This window comes from Artemia sp. Qi Xiang Cuo, chromosome 9 (assembly GCF_049724085.1).
Source record: "Artemia sp. Qi Xiang Cuo chromosome 9, ASM4972408v1, whole genome shotgun sequence".
Taxonomy (NCBI): Eukaryota; Metazoa; Arthropoda; class Branchiopoda; order Anostraca; family Artemiidae; genus Artemia; species Artemia sp. Qi Xiang Cuo.
This window is the reverse complement of record NC_142802.1, coordinates 45,318,655-45,335,527: the sequence shown is the minus strand read 5'-3', so window position 1 is coordinate 45,335,527 and position 16,873 is coordinate 45,318,655. Positions and strand designations below refer to the sequence as shown.

The 16,873-nt window shown below is 35.8% G+C and overlaps 1 protein-coding gene across 1 annotated transcript in view; it reads left to right on the top strand.

The window, feature by feature from the left end:
• LOC148948705 (uncharacterized) overlaps positions 1–16,873 on the top strand; it is a 159,840-nt gene that overhangs the window by 113,899 nt on the left and 29,068 nt on the right. Inside the window, exons 5-7 of the mRNA XM_089094617.1 lie at positions 5,271–5,840; positions 8,614–8,815; positions 14,711–14,906. Of these exons, the coding sequence (XP_088950743.1) occupies positions 5,271–5,840; positions 8,614–8,815; positions 14,711–14,906 (968 nt within the window). The remainder of the gene's footprint in view (positions 1–5,270; positions 5,841–8,613; positions 8,816–14,710; positions 14,907–16,873) is intronic.

Sequence of the window (16,873 nt, the reverse complement as noted above, 5' to 3'; positions counted from 1 at the left end):
GATACGAAACTAGATCGCATAATATGCCTTACCGCGGACAGTCATCAATTGATACAGAGGGTACAAGAGTTGTCACACATGTTTTTCAAGGTTCAATAGCCAAAACTAGAGATCGTCACATTGCGTGAATGTATCCCTGAAACTGTGTATGGTCTTGTAGGTGTGAATGTAAACCTGTTTGCTTTACCTCAGAAACCCGTCTGGTAAGGCATGTACCGTTCGTAGTAATAGGTGACTGACCCTGGTAAGTCATATTACGCAATCACTCGTGATATCTATTAATGCTTTACTACTATCAATTTAAATTATTTGAGTGTAAAAAACTAAAACTCCTAGCCGGTATGATCTCTGTTATCTCTGCCACTGCCTTGCCCCAGTCCTCCAGCCGTCTTTCCAGCACTTCAAACCATGACCCTAAGAAGTAGATCAAAGTCAAATTAACTAGTGGAAATCCAACAGGTCTGCAAATTAAAATATGTCTGAATGAAAGATAAACGTGAAAGATAAGACTGTGAAAGACTTAAAGGGATTTTGTAGCCGCTTCTCCAGACACTACTTATAATCAAGATTATTTTTATCTAATTTGTTCTTGAAGCTCATTTCAACGTTTTGGGTTACTATTTTCAACAAGAAAGTAACTTTTTATATCAATTAGTAGTAATTCGCTCTCTTCTTTTCTCAATTTTATGATCTGTTACGTAGCGAGAATGCGATACGAGAAAATCCGAAAGCACTTCCAAGAACAAGCAAAAGAGCTCACGAGTTCGATAGCAAATTTGTTTTACAAAATTGTTTCCAATAAACCACTTTTTGTTTTTATTTTGTCTTCTTTTTTGCGAGCTTCCACCGAAGCAACGTTTTCGAATTTTGAAAAATTCGCCATCCTCTCATATCAAAAGTTGCGCTATAGACTTAGGGAACTTGAGAAAGAAAGCCCGAACTAAAAAATCGACACTTCTTGCCTGGTTGAATCCTTCTTGTTATTTTGAAATTCTTTATACAACATTGGAATATTTTTTTGCATAAAAATGAATCTTCCTTTTGTGGCCAAAAAAATATTCAGATCCCCTTGAAGTTCTAACTATGTGCAAGTCAATTCTTGTAGTAATAAAAAGAGCTGGAAGTAAATTGGGATTTATTGTTATTTATGTGTTGGGAACTTTTCTTTTGACATATAATAAAGAATTTGGTTTATTAACTTTATCATTATTTATGAAATTTTGTGTAGTTATTGATGGATTCCGACTTCGCCACTAGCGAAATGGCAAATGAATCGAAATGAAAATTTTGTGTCACTTGTATCATTGAATATTTTTGCAAGCTACTGATTTTGTTTTGACGTACTAGTAAATTTAAATTGGAACTTTTGTGTTGTTTAGATAACCTACAGAAAGACTTTTTTCTCTGATTCATATGATGTAAAATACCCCTTTTCCAGAACTTTTGTCTCCTTGGTATTTATACATGTTCATTAATATACTCAAACTTAATGCACTAAAAGCAAAGCAGTGCATTCGCCGAACAAGTAGCTATCCCCTTTCTGGCAATGTACCCTGAAAACTATTCATATCATATAAAAATTGGGAAGAAAATTACAAGAAAAGAAAAAAAATAAGAAAATCCTATTGAGGAAGAAGAAGAATTTTGTGCGACTAAGACTGTGTTCACTTTTTTTTCTGGTATGATACGGTACTTGACCTGACCCATGGGTGCCTGTAAGCTGAATTTTAGGGGGGGCTTACCTAGTCAAATCGGCACTATATACAAAATGTTGTATATAGACCCCGGCGCCGCGCGGGCGCATGCTGCGAACTCCACCGACGAGAAACCTGGTCGATCGCCACCGAAGTGTCGTAACGCCGCTGGCGCGCCATTCTCGGCTGAGGTGGCATTGTTCCGCTTACTGTGAATTAGATTGAGCCGATTCTTCGCAATGTTGGAGCTTTTTTTTGTGTGTGGCTAAGGATTTCGATTTTCCTGCTTAGAAATCAAGTGCGGTTTTCAAAATTAAACAAACAACTGCGCACTCAAATAGTTTTCAAGAATTCCTTGTGCTTCCAGGGTGAGTTTTTATTCAGCCCTAGTTCTTGTAGCACATCCATTGAATAGACAATTGTCTTTCAAAAAGACACCAGATTAAATTCCAGGTAAGAACTTGGGATTTAAGGACCTCTCTATTTCAAGACACCTTGGTATAGCAAAGAATATTTCTTGAGTCCTTGCCATAGGCAGGCGTTTGTAAATAATGAGGTTTTGATTCCGTGACATAGCAGCGTTACTTAAAACGGTAGATTCTGAAAATCCTCAAGTTCCTAACTGTTAAATTCTGAATTTAACACTGACTACAATTAATGTGTTTCCTTATTTGTCGTAAAACGACTGGAGGCGTAATAACTAGGAGCAGACTAGGTGTCTAATTACAGGACGGGGATTTATTTCAGACACTAACAGAAATGAATGGGAAGGAAACTACAAATACAGGTCTCCCTGATCACCATCTCAATAGTTGTATCTATTATACCACCTGGAAAATTAATTTTTGTCTACTAATCTGTCAAAATTTTCTTAATAAGTATCTCATCTTTTTGAATATTTCACCCATATATAATGGTAACTATTGTAAATTTACGGACAGTTAATAGTAGAGGCTTAATTGCAATTGCAGATTTTTAGCTGGAGTCTAATAGGCTACTGCCCAATCTTGAACCAAGGATCTTAAAATTGAAGTATCTCAATCATGGACAGATTCAAGCACCGATATGTGTTGTAAAAAAGAGGAATCATATTTTAAAAGGCTTGACTACAAGATTGTAGTAAGTCAATCCTAACTATCTGCCTCACGTCCAAGATTAAAAACCTGCTGTTCTTGTTTAGGGAAGATATATTTTAGTCAAAACATTTGTACAAGATCACACACTGTCCAAGTGCTGGGTTTTTTACCCTACATCCTCTTTCATTTAGTAGATATGATCTGGTTGCTCCAGCCACTTTCACTCATTACCTCTCCCGCGACTCATAGTCGTCACACTGACCTCTGCAGTAAGTTCTACCTTCTTCTTAATGGCCCTCATAGATGACTTGTACAAAGCTGCCAAATTCAACCCAAATCAAAACTGAGTTCACATTCCTTTTGACTATCTTACCCAAGAGAAATGTCTGAGCTGTCATAAACAATCACAGTCTGAACCTTTTCAGTTTCATTTTCACCCTCAGTGCTGTTTTTCTCACCAAATCTCTTCACAGCCTGCTTCTTTTTTTCCTGCTATTGTTGCTTCAGTTTTTGCTTTTCCGCCTCTTCTTTGCCTTCCTTGTAGTAAAGGCAGCTTCAATCTTGGCTATAACTGATGTATCAGTGAGCACTTTTGCTCTGTCCTCCTTTCTTCCTTGAAGCATTTTGTTTTCTTGTTGGTGCTGGGATGGGGTTGTACTTATTCAGGTGTGACTATCCTATTTCACAGTGGCTACAAAATCACAGGGCTTACTGAAAGCATTGGGTGAAAGGATGGCAGTGCAGGTAGGAATGGGGCTGGAGTTAGAACTTCTGATGAGCTTGACAATTTGCCACCAGCTTCATGGGCTAAAAAACATTTGATTGGTCTGTATTTAAGAGCACAGATCTTCATTATCAAATCATCTGGATTGGAAGGGGATATACCCTTTTCTCTCTCCCTTCTGGATGTTTCTCCCTTCCGAATCTCTTCTGGATGTTTGATGGTATGAACGCTAAGGGGAAAGATTTCCTTACCAACCCAGCTGTGATGAAAATGGTGACAGCTTCTCGATGTTGACGATTGTTCGATGCAAAAAAATACTACCAATTTTGTTAACTAATTATTTTAGGAATACATAGCTGTTACACATTTCAACTATTATGCAAGGGTTCTGAAAAGCCACAGCCATTTTACTTCAACCAGACTTCTACTTCTCTTGATAAATAACGAAGAAGACCAGCGTCCATTCAGCAACTCGTGGAGTTTCTAAATCGTGAATAGGCCCAAATCTGGTATAAAGTAAAGCTGGGATTTGAGAAAGACTGATAAAAACATAAATGTTTGCGTTCAGCAATGATCGCGCCAGCGGCCCGATGCTGCTGCCATTTCTTGTCCCCGCCACCGCGGATCTTCCCTTATCGGTGCGGCGCCGGGGTCTAATTGTATAATAGAAATCTCAAAGCAAAAATTTTAAAATATAAGGGAGCATCATTCAGCCAAGGGGGGTTGCAGCGCCACTGCCCCTCCCCCCCCCCCTTATGAGTGCCTATGGACCTGACAAAGTGAAGACAGCTGTAGTTCATTACTAGCTACTTAGACTTCTAATATTCCTTTCAAAACATTTGGACAAATTGGAGGCAAAACGTTATCCAAATATCTTTTGAAGTAAACTATAGTTCAGTTAAAGGTCCAAGTGATCAAAATTAACGCTTGCAAATTTCTAGCAGAGTATTCCCTTTTAGCTATAAAAGGAACGAGATTTATTATCTAACTCATTATTTAGAAGTTTATTTAATTTGGGACCCTCCTGACTTCTTCTTAAATACATTTGAAAAATTTAAAGCATACCATATATTAAATACGTAACCTAACCTAACCTAGGCACCTCCCCCCCCCTAAACCCCAAAAAACAACAGTTTAAATATCGTAAACGCAATGAAAACTATTCTTTGCATTCCATTTCTCCGGTCTCTTGAAAATAACCATTCTGGCGGGTTTCGTCTCTCATTAGTATATAAAAGTGTCCGTATAACGCACCAGTACCGGAAAATATAATAAATTAAAAATAATTATAAAAATCTTGATATTTCAAAGCAACTATGGGCCCAAAGCACCATGTTTCATACGAACCTGAGGTGGCTCGTACACCCGACACTCAATTTTTTTTTTTTACCCTCCAAGAATGTTCAGATTTTCTATCTTCGTATTTGTTCTTGGGGGGAGCAAGAAGGAAAGAATTGTAACCAAAATGAATCTACGGAAACTCTAGAAGTTCTTTGTTCTTTTTTTATGCTTTTTGCACAGTTTTTCGTTTTTATCCCGATAAGGTTTTTCTTTTTTTGGTGAATACATGAAGGTAAGAAAAAGTAGTTTTGTGAACCTTCATTCCCAGACTAGTTACTAAAAGTTGTCAATTACGACTGAACTAATTAATTCACCGCATTCCCTAGTGTCGTCAGTTATGTTTAATTTGTCTGGTCTTCCTTCATGTTTTCCTTACTGTATTTTGCCATGTCTTTAAATGTTCGTAAGTTTTACTAATATTTTCTTTATTCGTAGGGACTGCTGCTGCCCCATCTTTTACATCATCAAGCACAACGGCTCCACGGTCAATATTTCCAAGCTTTGGATCGACAACGTCTGCACCTGCCCAAATCTCTACTGGACTTGCTTTTGGAACCCCCGCTACAGCATCTACTTGTAGCTCTGGGTTTTCATTTGGGACTCCTTCAAGCGCTACAAGCACCACTGCAGCTTCTTTAACTTCCGGATTTTCGTTTGCAACTACAACAACTGCTGCAAGCACTGGGCAGGCATTGTCCTTAGGGTTAGGAACTCCACAGAAAATAGCTTTACCCACAATGACTCCTGGCCCATCCTTTTCGTTTGGTACTGCACCACTTAATGCTACATCAACGGTTCCACCTGCTGCTCCTGCGCCAACTTCTCAAGTAGTTCCATCCGCCACTGTAACGACTGTATCGTCATTGTCATTTGCACCACAGACTGTGCAACCAGTACAAAATCAGCAGGTTGCCACCCCTGCTATGACTAGCACACCCTCGGGATTTTCGTTTGGTGTTTCGGCCACTACTCCAGCTCCTGTTACAAGTGCTGCGATTACGTCTGGTAATTTTCATTATATGTTAACTTTGTTTCAAAATAAGTGGCGAAAATACAGGGTGCAGTAAAATTAACACCCTTTGTTTAATTGAAATAAAATTACATCACTATAAATTATGTCTCTTTTTTTACATGAGTACATTCCACTCTTCTTTTTTTTTGTCAGTGAACAAAAACAAACAAAATATTCGCATCGTGCATAAAAAATATATCTCTTATTCTAACCACTCTTTTGGGCCATCTAAGATCCTGATTATTGGTTGTCCTAAAGGGCAGTGGAATACACACTAAAAAACCAGTGTGTCCTCACCCAAAATAACAACCTACATCATTGCAATTTCTTTTTAATGAATTCACATGAAAATATCAGCTAATACTAGACAATAATATACACAACTAGTTATCTAAAAGCTATAGCCATCGTGCAACTTATCTTTTAAGCACTGTTTTATGCAGTCAGATTTTCACTTTTCTTAATTTCATAATCTATCTCATTCCGTAGTCTAATACATCTATGGACAAATAAATGTTTAGATGTGGACGTTGACGCTAGTGGAATGTAAAACTTGCTTTTCGTTCAATTCTTATCGTAACAATTTCTATGGAATTATTTATTTTTTAACGAATTATTATCTAGTGAAAATCTGATTTATTTTTTAAAATATCCGGAAAATTAATTGGCAGTAAGCCTCTTGCATGTCTATACATAAATAAACACAGTTGACGTACTGATTCACGCGGTCCTTTCCCGCACAGCACTTGAATTGCTTTGTTCTGAAGTATGCTTATTTGGTCAACCACATATGGAATAATCTAAGCCATACTGAAGAGCAGCAGACAATGTAGATCATTGAGATATATTATAGTCTGAGAATTTGGCGCGTTATTTAATATTTCAGTTTTCATTAGGACACCCAAAACCCGGGAAAGTATCCCGGATGCGTGTTCAACATGTTCCTTAAAGCTAATAGTTTTGTCTAGGAATATTACTAATCATTTCACAGTTCCGCGACGTTGTATTTCTCCTTTTGAACCACCAATACTCTTTATCAAGGGATAATAATGAGGTATACGCTAGAATATGACAACGTTAGCTGATTTATATAATATATTCACAAAATTAAAGGAAGAACTATTGGGTTCAACTATGGTGAATAAAAATGAAACCACGCGAAATTTAAGGGGGGGGGTGGAGAAAGCTATAAAAGCAATAAACCTTTGAAGATTAGTGATTTAAATTCATATGTTCTCAATGTTTCATACAATTTTGAAGTACTCCAGCAATATTTTACAAAAATTTTGAAACAAATAAATTTATATTTCATGAAGTTTATCTCAACTTATGTTCATTAAACCTGGAATACTTTTCGGCTTCTGGTTGAAGATTTGATTTTTTTTTATATATATATATAGCCCCCAAAGAATATGGTGCTATCAGATCTGTTGACAGTGGTTGCCATTTAATAGGTCTTTCTATTTTCTATTAACAGATACTTTCTTTTAAAATAAAGGATAATTAGACAGGCTATAATTTTGCTCCTCTTAAGCACAGGGCGGTACTTATGCACGGACACTAATTGATTTTGAAAAACTAATCAGATTTTAAGAAGCACCTCTTTTTTGGTGTTTTCACTAAATAACATAAAAAAATGAATTGTCTTACCCTAGATTTGAAAAATACCTCTTTTGTATTTTCATTAAAAAATAAAATTAAAGAAAGTTCTTCCCCTCCCTTATATTTTCGTGAATTTGGGTTCATGCTTTTGCTGCACCTTGTATATTCATGAGCTATGGCAATTCATGTGGTCTAATTAGTTTTTTTTATATATAATATCCCTAACAGTATAATGTTCAGATTAAAGTTTGTAGTAATGTGGAAGGGCTCGATTTCCAGTATAATTTTCATTATTTTATATTTGAATTACTTTTCATAACTCTCTCTCTTCATTGCTGTCGGATTAAAAAGTGTTATGTTACCGGTCTTAAGATAACTCATCCTATTATTCGAATGACAATTGCTATATGATACCGTTGTTGGTTAATGCCTGTACCCTACGACTATATGGAAGGTTCAGATCCGAGACAACCCCCGATAACTACTCCTATACTTCGGTAGGATTAAATACTTCTCACGACTATCGTGACGAGTACTTTATAAAAGTTCTAAAATACTTAAGCGTGAAGAGCGAGGTTTTGAGGAGGAGACAAACCCCCTCATTAACGGAATAATTTTGGTTCGTTTTACGTTTTAATGTTGTTCCTTAGTTTCAGTTGAAAAATACTCTTTTTTTTTTTATCGCATCTTGAGAACCTATCAAAGTAGCAAAAAAGCTAGCGTCAATAGTAACTTAACCGAAAGTGCAAAAGGATATTTTAATCGATATATCACAAGATCCAATGCGGAAACTTAGAGAAAAGGGAAGATATGACAATCCAGCTTAACAAAAAGCTGACACAAAAAAAGTACTGATATAAAAACAAGGACGCTGTCAAATTGAGTGTGAAAAAGTGGCGCAAACTGGAAGTAAATGTAGCAGCTCTCAAAAAAGTCAATATTAAAAAGATATAACAACGATGAGTGGTATCGAAGTAAACCCGCTTGGGAGCAGCTAGTAGTCGCTGCTTGCTAACAGCTACGAAAAATCTCATGAGTATTTCCTTTGTGTGATATATACAACATTGTTGCCTCCTTGTCTCTCAAAGTATTGCTGTGCACAAGATTGTATTTTCGTTTACAGTTGTATAAAATGTATTATTACTATATTTTTCTTCTTAATAGCTCCAATTCTCGGGGGTCTTGGCTCTCTGGCAAAAACCACTGCTCCAACTTTGACAACGTCTTTTGCCGCTCCGACTACGACAGCAGCTGTTACTGCTGCTACGACGGGTTTCAGTTTTGGAGGACCTGCAGCAAAACCTACAGCTCCTGTTACTGGTTTCTCTCTTCCTAACCTTTCAACAGCACCCCCAGCGAGTGTTAGGTAAGTCGACCAAGTCTGCAATGAAATATTCTGTTTAATCAATAGTATTTACGTTCCCACAATCTGTTTCCCCCATGAAAAAATAGTGAAGCCTACAGCTTAATAATAAAAACTAGATAAAAACCCTTCCTTGCTGCCTAGATATTGAAAAATAGAAGTAAGAAATGTATGATTTTGGTGACGGAACGTTAGGCGACCGGCAAAAATTTGCTTTGTCTCAACTTTAGATGCCATGAGGGATCCTATATGCTACATCAGAGAAAGCGCAACGTCTTTTCAGAGAAGTTCTGGAAAATTCTCTGCTGGAAGGGGAGGAGTAACTTGGTCAAAACAACGAAAAAAGGCGATTTTATCATCATTATAGGAAAGTATTTTAATATGGTAAAAATTATTAGAATTTTCGCGGGGGGGGGGGGGCTTCTCCCCTACTTTGTGCGTACCTGATATTGCCGTTTACAATTTTATCTTTTCTATAGATGCCATATAGTACAAATATCCTGAAAAAGCTAAATCCATGAAGTTTGAGTGAATTTACCGTTGATCATCTTGATATGGATGCCTGTTTTTCGATAAAGTAAAAAAAACTGTTGACTTTTCGCAGCCGCCACCTCTTGCATAAAATCATTTGATAGCATGAAGCTACTAATAATTTCTCTTGTCGAATAAAAAAGAAACCTTGTTCCATGTATAATGTTTTGCTAATAGAAAAAAGTATTTCTAGTTAAATACTATTTAAGTAAAGAGGTTGAAGTAAAGGAAAAAAATGTAACCTTGATCATGATAAAAATCGGAAATATTTATAGATCTCCCGTCAATTACGAAAGAGATACATAGAATGTTCCTTGGCTAATTTTTTATTGATGCAAAGGTAATCTTGACAAGTCGAACTAATTAGTTTGATAAAAGTAATTTTATTTATGACATCATTAAAGAGCACAAAATAATAAATTAACACAAAACTCCCTAAAAAGCGTAATAGCTTATGTTTTAGGGTGGGAAAACGCATTAATTATTGATTTCTTTAACATAAAACAATTCACGTAGAGAAAGGAGAGAAAAAAACAAGCATATACATATTTATAAACATGACGTCAAACTGTAGGACTAGGGAAGACAAAAACCACTGATGTAGAAAAAGAAAGAGAGAAAGAAATCAGATTGAAACCAGGAAGATTATCATTCGTTTAAAGATGACCAAATGAGGAGCATTTTTGAGTCAGCCAAGGCAGACTATTTTCAGGCATATGACAAGCGGTCAAATGATTAAAGCCTGATCTTGATGAGGGAGTGTAAGAGATTATTTTTATTACTTAAGTTCAGAAGGTGAGGATGAAACCGATCAGACGCCAAACATGTAATGCAACTTAGGACTCTACGAAGATTGCCGCAGAGTTGGAGAAAAGTGAAAGAAAAGCGAAAGAGGAGAGACCACAAAGAGGATATAGATCGAGGAATAGATTTGACACTAAGGGATTAGTATCATGTATGAAATTTCAGCCTTATCATACACCTTTGAAAGAGAATTGCACAAAAAAAAAAAAAAAAAAAAAAAAAAAAAAAAAAAAAAAAAAAAAAAAAGGAGAAGCTAACATCCATGAAATCAGCAGTAAGAAACATATAATCTAATTTTTAAGCTTTTAAAGACTTCTATTATGCAGTGTTATGGAAAAGCTGAGAACTCTTGAGACTAGAATGCGTAATTCCATCATAATAATAGCAAAAGTGTTATACTTTAGGACGTTTTGGTACTTCTTATGGCAGCTACTCAATTTGGGTCATACAGAGCGGAACAAAACAGTCTCCAAACATAAATGTGGTGTCTGTAATGTTTGCACTGAGCTTGTTTAGTTAATTGACTTCGGTTAGTGTTATGAGCCCATCGTTACCTGTAGTTGCTGCAAGAATTTTGTATTCCGACTTCTAACAGGGATTATAGAAGGTGAATCCTCTCATTTTCGGTGCTCTCGTTTCGGAAAAATTGTCAAGTTTTGAGCCCATGATCCAGCTTCTACCTTAGTCCGGAAGTTCCCAGCCTTGTTGGCTCATTAGTGTTTAATACAAGCACACTGACACTATCCCTAGACAGTAACTAGGCCTTGCAGATGCCGGCATTACGCTGTCAGAAAGTGCACAATGTCATGTGTCATATGCTATTTTCTCAAGCAGAAATGTGTCCTGTAAAATTCTGCCAACATGTCAGGTAAGTTGACCCCATCCTTGTGCTTGAAAGTAAAGGGTTGGCCTTGGTACAGGTATTCTTTTCTTTATTTCAGTGTCCGACTTCAGACACGTGTCATCAGGATTAATGAAAAAAAAATACCAAAGGGTGAGCAGAAAGTGCTGCTGTTGTGCCACTTAACGACACGCATACCTGGGTTACGATTGATGCTATAATCCAAGCTGCCTCCGGTTTTCTCTTCAACGGTGCATCTAGTATATAGAGACAGCTCAATTGTGCTATGTTTACAATGACAATATTTTGTCAATTAGCCCTTCTCTTTCAAAACAGTCATGAGATTCTCCAAAACTAGTTGTTCAAGTAGACCTAGAAGTTTTTTATCTTCTGGGAATTACCTCAGTGGGTAATTGCTTCGCATCCTTAAAGTCTTGTTGCTCTCTGTCGATGTGTCTTTGCCCTGATAAATTTCCAACTCGAGTGTATAATCTGTAATTCTCACTCACGTAAAGACTCATCATGTCAAGCAGTCACAGATAGTATATTATCCTCAATATTTTCTTCTGCATTATATAGATTATTTTCAACTTGCTTATCAAAATTGAAGCACTTCAGTGGCTAACCGTTGTCTTTTTCCTTGTTGCCTTGGGGATGGATCAAAACTGTTGAAAGATTACAATTGAATATACTGGGATTATTTTGAATGAAAATCTTTCATTTAAGGAACGTAACAAAGCCCATCGTCTAAAAGTTTCTTCTAGATGATGGTCGCTTCTTTTAGAAATTAAATTAAAAAAAAACAAGTTTTTTCAAATGAAAGTAAGAAGCAATATTAAAACTTTAAACGAACAGAAATTATTACGTATATGAGAGCGGTTGCTCCTCCTCGACACCTTGCTCTTTACGCTAAAGTTTTTTAGTACTTTTAATAAAAAAAAAGCTTATTATTGTTCTAATTAAAAGAACATAGTGTATCAGGAGTCATTCTTAAAGAATTGGGACATAATTCGAACTTTAGCATAAAGAGCGAGGTGTTGGGGAAGAGCAACACCCCTCATATACGTAATAATTTCTGTTTGTTTTAAGTTTTAATATTGCTTCTTACTTAAGTTGAAACAACTTGTTTTTTTTTATTTAATTTCTGATCGTTTTTTAAGTAATGCTAGGAAATCTGGGTACACCTCCACGGAAAAATCCTTCCTCCTGACCGATTTATTATCTTTACCAGTGGTTCTCAAATTGTGGTACGCGTACCCCTTGGGGGTATGCAAACACTTTTAGGGGGTACACGGCCAGCCAACAAAAAAAAAAATAATAAAACAACCCTTTAATTTTAGGACTGGTAATTTTATTTATATTTTAGCTATAGTTTACTTAATATGCTAGTTACTATCGGTAACTGAGAAGGGGTACCTAAAATGTTTTTTGGGTAAAAGGAATACAGTGTCTAAATAAGTTTGAGAACCACTGCTCTAGACAATTCAATCCTGGTGAAAGTTTACCCTGGGCACTTACTCTTAACATCTCCACGCGTAAAATCGAATCGACAAAGAGAAAGCAAGACGTAAGAAGAATTTCGTGTAGGAATTCTGGCAAATTTTAGGAGTGTAAAATTTCCCTGAAAAATTCACCCCCTGAAAACTTCCCTCCCCACGACAAATTGTCCCCGTGGAAAATCCTTACTGAAGAAAATTCGCCCCCCCTCACCTGAAAAATGTATGCATGCTCCCTAATAGCAAATACTACACGTAAACAATGGGCAAATTTTGTAACTTAAAGACCTTTCCTCAGGGGCTCTGGGGGGTTATGAAATCTCCAAAGACATATTTATTTAACCTTTCAACTATGTTGAACAAATTGGCTATTTGAGAACTTTGGTTTGACAACTTTGACATGAAAAGAGCTGTGGGAGGGGACCTAGTTGCGGTCCAATTTTTTGTTCACTTAAAAAGGGCACTAGAACTTTTAATTTCCGTTCGAATGAGCCCTCTCCCGATATTCTATGATATCTTGGTCTTGGTCGATACGATCACCCCTGGGAAAAACAAACAAGGTTAAAAAAAAAAAACAAAAAAAAACACGCACCCGTGATCTCTTATGGCAAAACATTCGAAATTCCATGTTTTTTCAGATAGAAGCTTGAAACCTCTACAGTACGGTTCTCTTATATGCTGAATTTGATGGTGTGATTTTCATTAAGATTCTATGACTTTTTCGGGTTGTTTTCCCCTTTTTTCGAAAATCAGGAAATTTTCTCTGGCTTGTAACCTTTGATGAGTAAGACGAAACTTAATGAAGCGTATATATTTGGAATCATCATAGAAATCCGATTTTTTTATATATCTATTGGTATCACAATTCCGTTCCTTACTTCCGTACCGTACCTTACTTACAGTTCGTTACCACGAACTGTTTGATTTCTCGGGATGATGTTTAGTGTCTCGTTTAAAATATTTTTTCCGTGTTATAATTTAGAAATATTCAGTGTTAGATTCTCCAGACTAAAGCTATTAAATTTACTTTTTTCCTGCCAGATTTGTTCCAAAGTTTGTTCAGCTATGCATCTTCTTAATAAGGTCACCCTGATTCTAGTTCTGGCAGTGAGCAAATTTATAGCTGACTTCCGTTAAACACAAAATTAGGTTTCTCAATTCTACACACTGGCCCGAATGCTTAGAACGCACTGGATTCTGAGATTTTTTCAAAAAATTATTAATGCTTCTAAAACAAATTTTATGAAAAAATTCTGTTTGTCTTTTTTTCTTGTGTGTATTGTGATTACTAATTTTGGCTATTTTTGCGTTAAATGCGCCTTTGACACTTACATGGTTTAATTATTATTTTGTTAAACCTTGGAGTAAATCAATGCTTCTTATGTCTTATGTCTAAAAACAAAAAAGAAACCGTTCAGAAAAGGTTCTAATCTATAATTTCATATAGTCAAGTTATCTGAAAAAGCCAGAACTCTTTATGACAGCTATTAAAAATTTGATCTAATTTTAAATGAGGTTTTTTTTTACCCTATTAGACTGTAGAGGGTTAATGTGAGAAAAGGTTTTTTAGATATTGGCTTAATTTTAAAAATAGGTTTTCATCAAGAAAAGTTGCTAAAAGTCTAACGTAACGAGCTTTTGGTCTACTAATAGAGCCGCCTGAAAGGTGGATTTACGATTGCTAGTATTATTGATAGACTATAGCCAAACAACATGTAAAAAAGGTTAAGAATAAGGTATTGAACTTAGTCCCTACTGGCGGTACTGATCTTTGTTTCATGGCCTTTTGCCAGGAAGTGCAATGGGAGGGCTGGGGCCATTCTGCACTTTCGTACCCTCTTCCTCTTTACTTTTTCCAGATTTTTCTACGTACCCATTTAGAGCTGGGTTGACTCTGGCTGAGCTTACAGAGTCACGCCACTGACCCCTGTCCCAAACCAAATAACCAACCTTTTTTATACCCTTTTTTATTAATAGTAAAACTCTTCTCCTGGAAAAAAAAACGCTGGAATCCCGGAGATACTTAAAATAAAATTTGACTTGTTCTTCATGCATCACACCAAATATATTTACTCTAGATTAGAAGTGGTAAATTTTGACTCATCTCCGTTTCCAAATATTGTGGGGGCTGCTTCCAGTTCGTTTTAACATTCATGCTCTAAAGAATAGTTAAGCTGAATTGTGGTCATCTTCCCACAACATAAAACGTATTAAATATTCTTTTAGCACGACTGCTGTAGCATCTTCCACAAGCGCTACACCAGCTGCGCCTGCAGGAGCATCGGCCCAGATGACTTATCGTCAGCTTGAAGATCAGATAAACAAATGGAATGTTGAACTGGAAGAGCAAGAGAGGATTTTTCTCAAACAAGCTGAGACTGTTGCTAGCTGGGATAGAACGGTTTTGCTCAATGGAGATAGTGTTAGTATAATCTAAAGTAGTTCGGATCAATAATGTTACTGGTTTCGGTTTTTTTTTTTACTTCTGCACCTATTGACCACTTTTGACTGTGTGCCTGTACCGTAATCTCCCAAGTAACTGAATCCTCGTCCAACTCAACCTCCATTCAGTTCGATTTCATGTGACTCAATCGCTATTCATCTCAACTTTGATATAACTCAACCAGTATTTAACTTGACTATATTCAATTTAATTCCCATTCCCCAGTTTATTCAAATCACCCCCGCGCAGCTTAACTCCATTCAACCCAAACCCACATTCAATTAAACCCATGCAACCTAAACCCAAATTTAACTCAAGCCTCATTCAGGCAACCCCGTTTAATAATTTTTCAGTAAAAATAACTTCGTTTGTTTGTTATAATCTATGGCTGACATTAGGATAAGTTTTAGCCTGTGCTAATTAGTTGGCCAAACTTGCTTTTCGTTTTGCTTACAGTTTCCATATTATATTATTCTTATTTTGAACTTTTATTTTATCGTCATGAAAAGGCAGTGTGGTCTCCGAAATTATCTACGTCATTTTGTCCTAAAACCAATAATTTACAGCTGTATGATGTAAAGAAGTTTTACATGTCCATAATATATTTTCTTTTTCTTCGGATACTGTAATACTTGGCACGATCTTGGTGCCTAAATATTTTATTGCTTAATTTTACATAATTTGTTACATTTAGGGGAAGCTATCCCTATATTTAGGGGGGGGGGTAGATGGAACATTTTCCCTTACACTGGACGACACAAAAGTGTCTGATTTTCAAGTAATCAAATTTAATATATATATATATATATATATATATATATATATATATATATATATATATATATATATATATATATATATATATATATATATATATATTAAATATATACATATATATATATATATATATATATATATATATATATATATATATACATATATATATATACATATATATATACATATATATATATATATATATATATATATATATATATATATATATATATATATATATATATATATATATATTATATATATATATATATATATATATATATATATATATATATATATATATATATATATATATATATATATATATATATATATATATATATATATATATATATATATATATATATATATATATATATATATATATATTTATATATACATATATACGCGCCCTGGAAGGCGTCTTCAGGGACTTCTCGTAAGTTCTTTTTCAACGCTGATTGAATGTCTTCTATGGACGAAATACATGTTCTTTTCCGGACTGCCTTATTCCGAGGGAACAAAAGAAATATGCTGGGCAACAGAAGGATTGTAGCAGCGTATGGGGTGATGTTGGCACCTATTGTTTGACCTGGAACTTGCTGCCTCAAAGAGTGTAGTCGAAAGGTGCGTTGTTGTGATGGAGTTACCAGGTAGTAGAAATGTCTTCTCGTCCTGATGACCCTTTTTTGGCGTCTTTCTAGCACATTTACGTAGTAGGAAACGTTGGCTCTATGTTCTTGAGGCAAAAACTCCTTATGGACCGCTCCTTTGTTTTCCGAAAAGACAGTGAGTATTGTTTTTACTTCTTATTTACTCGTTTTTGCTTTTTCGAATTTCGGGGACAGGTCAGTATGCTATTCAGTGTTATTGCGTTTTGTTTCTGGGTCGTATTCAAAACCTAGGTTTCATCACTAGATGACTTGTTTAAATACCATGGTTCATTTTCAACACTTGGCAAAAGTTCAGTTGAAACCTCCGCTTGGTCGGTCTTTTGGTCGTCTGACAAGACCTTGGGAACGAGCTTAGTGCACATTTTCGTCATCGCTATATCTTCTGTAACAATGTGAAACACACCAGGAGACGACAAGTTCAGTTCATTGGCAACCATCTTTTTGCTCAATCAACCGTCAGAGTATATCAATTGCAAAACGCGAGGTACATTTTTG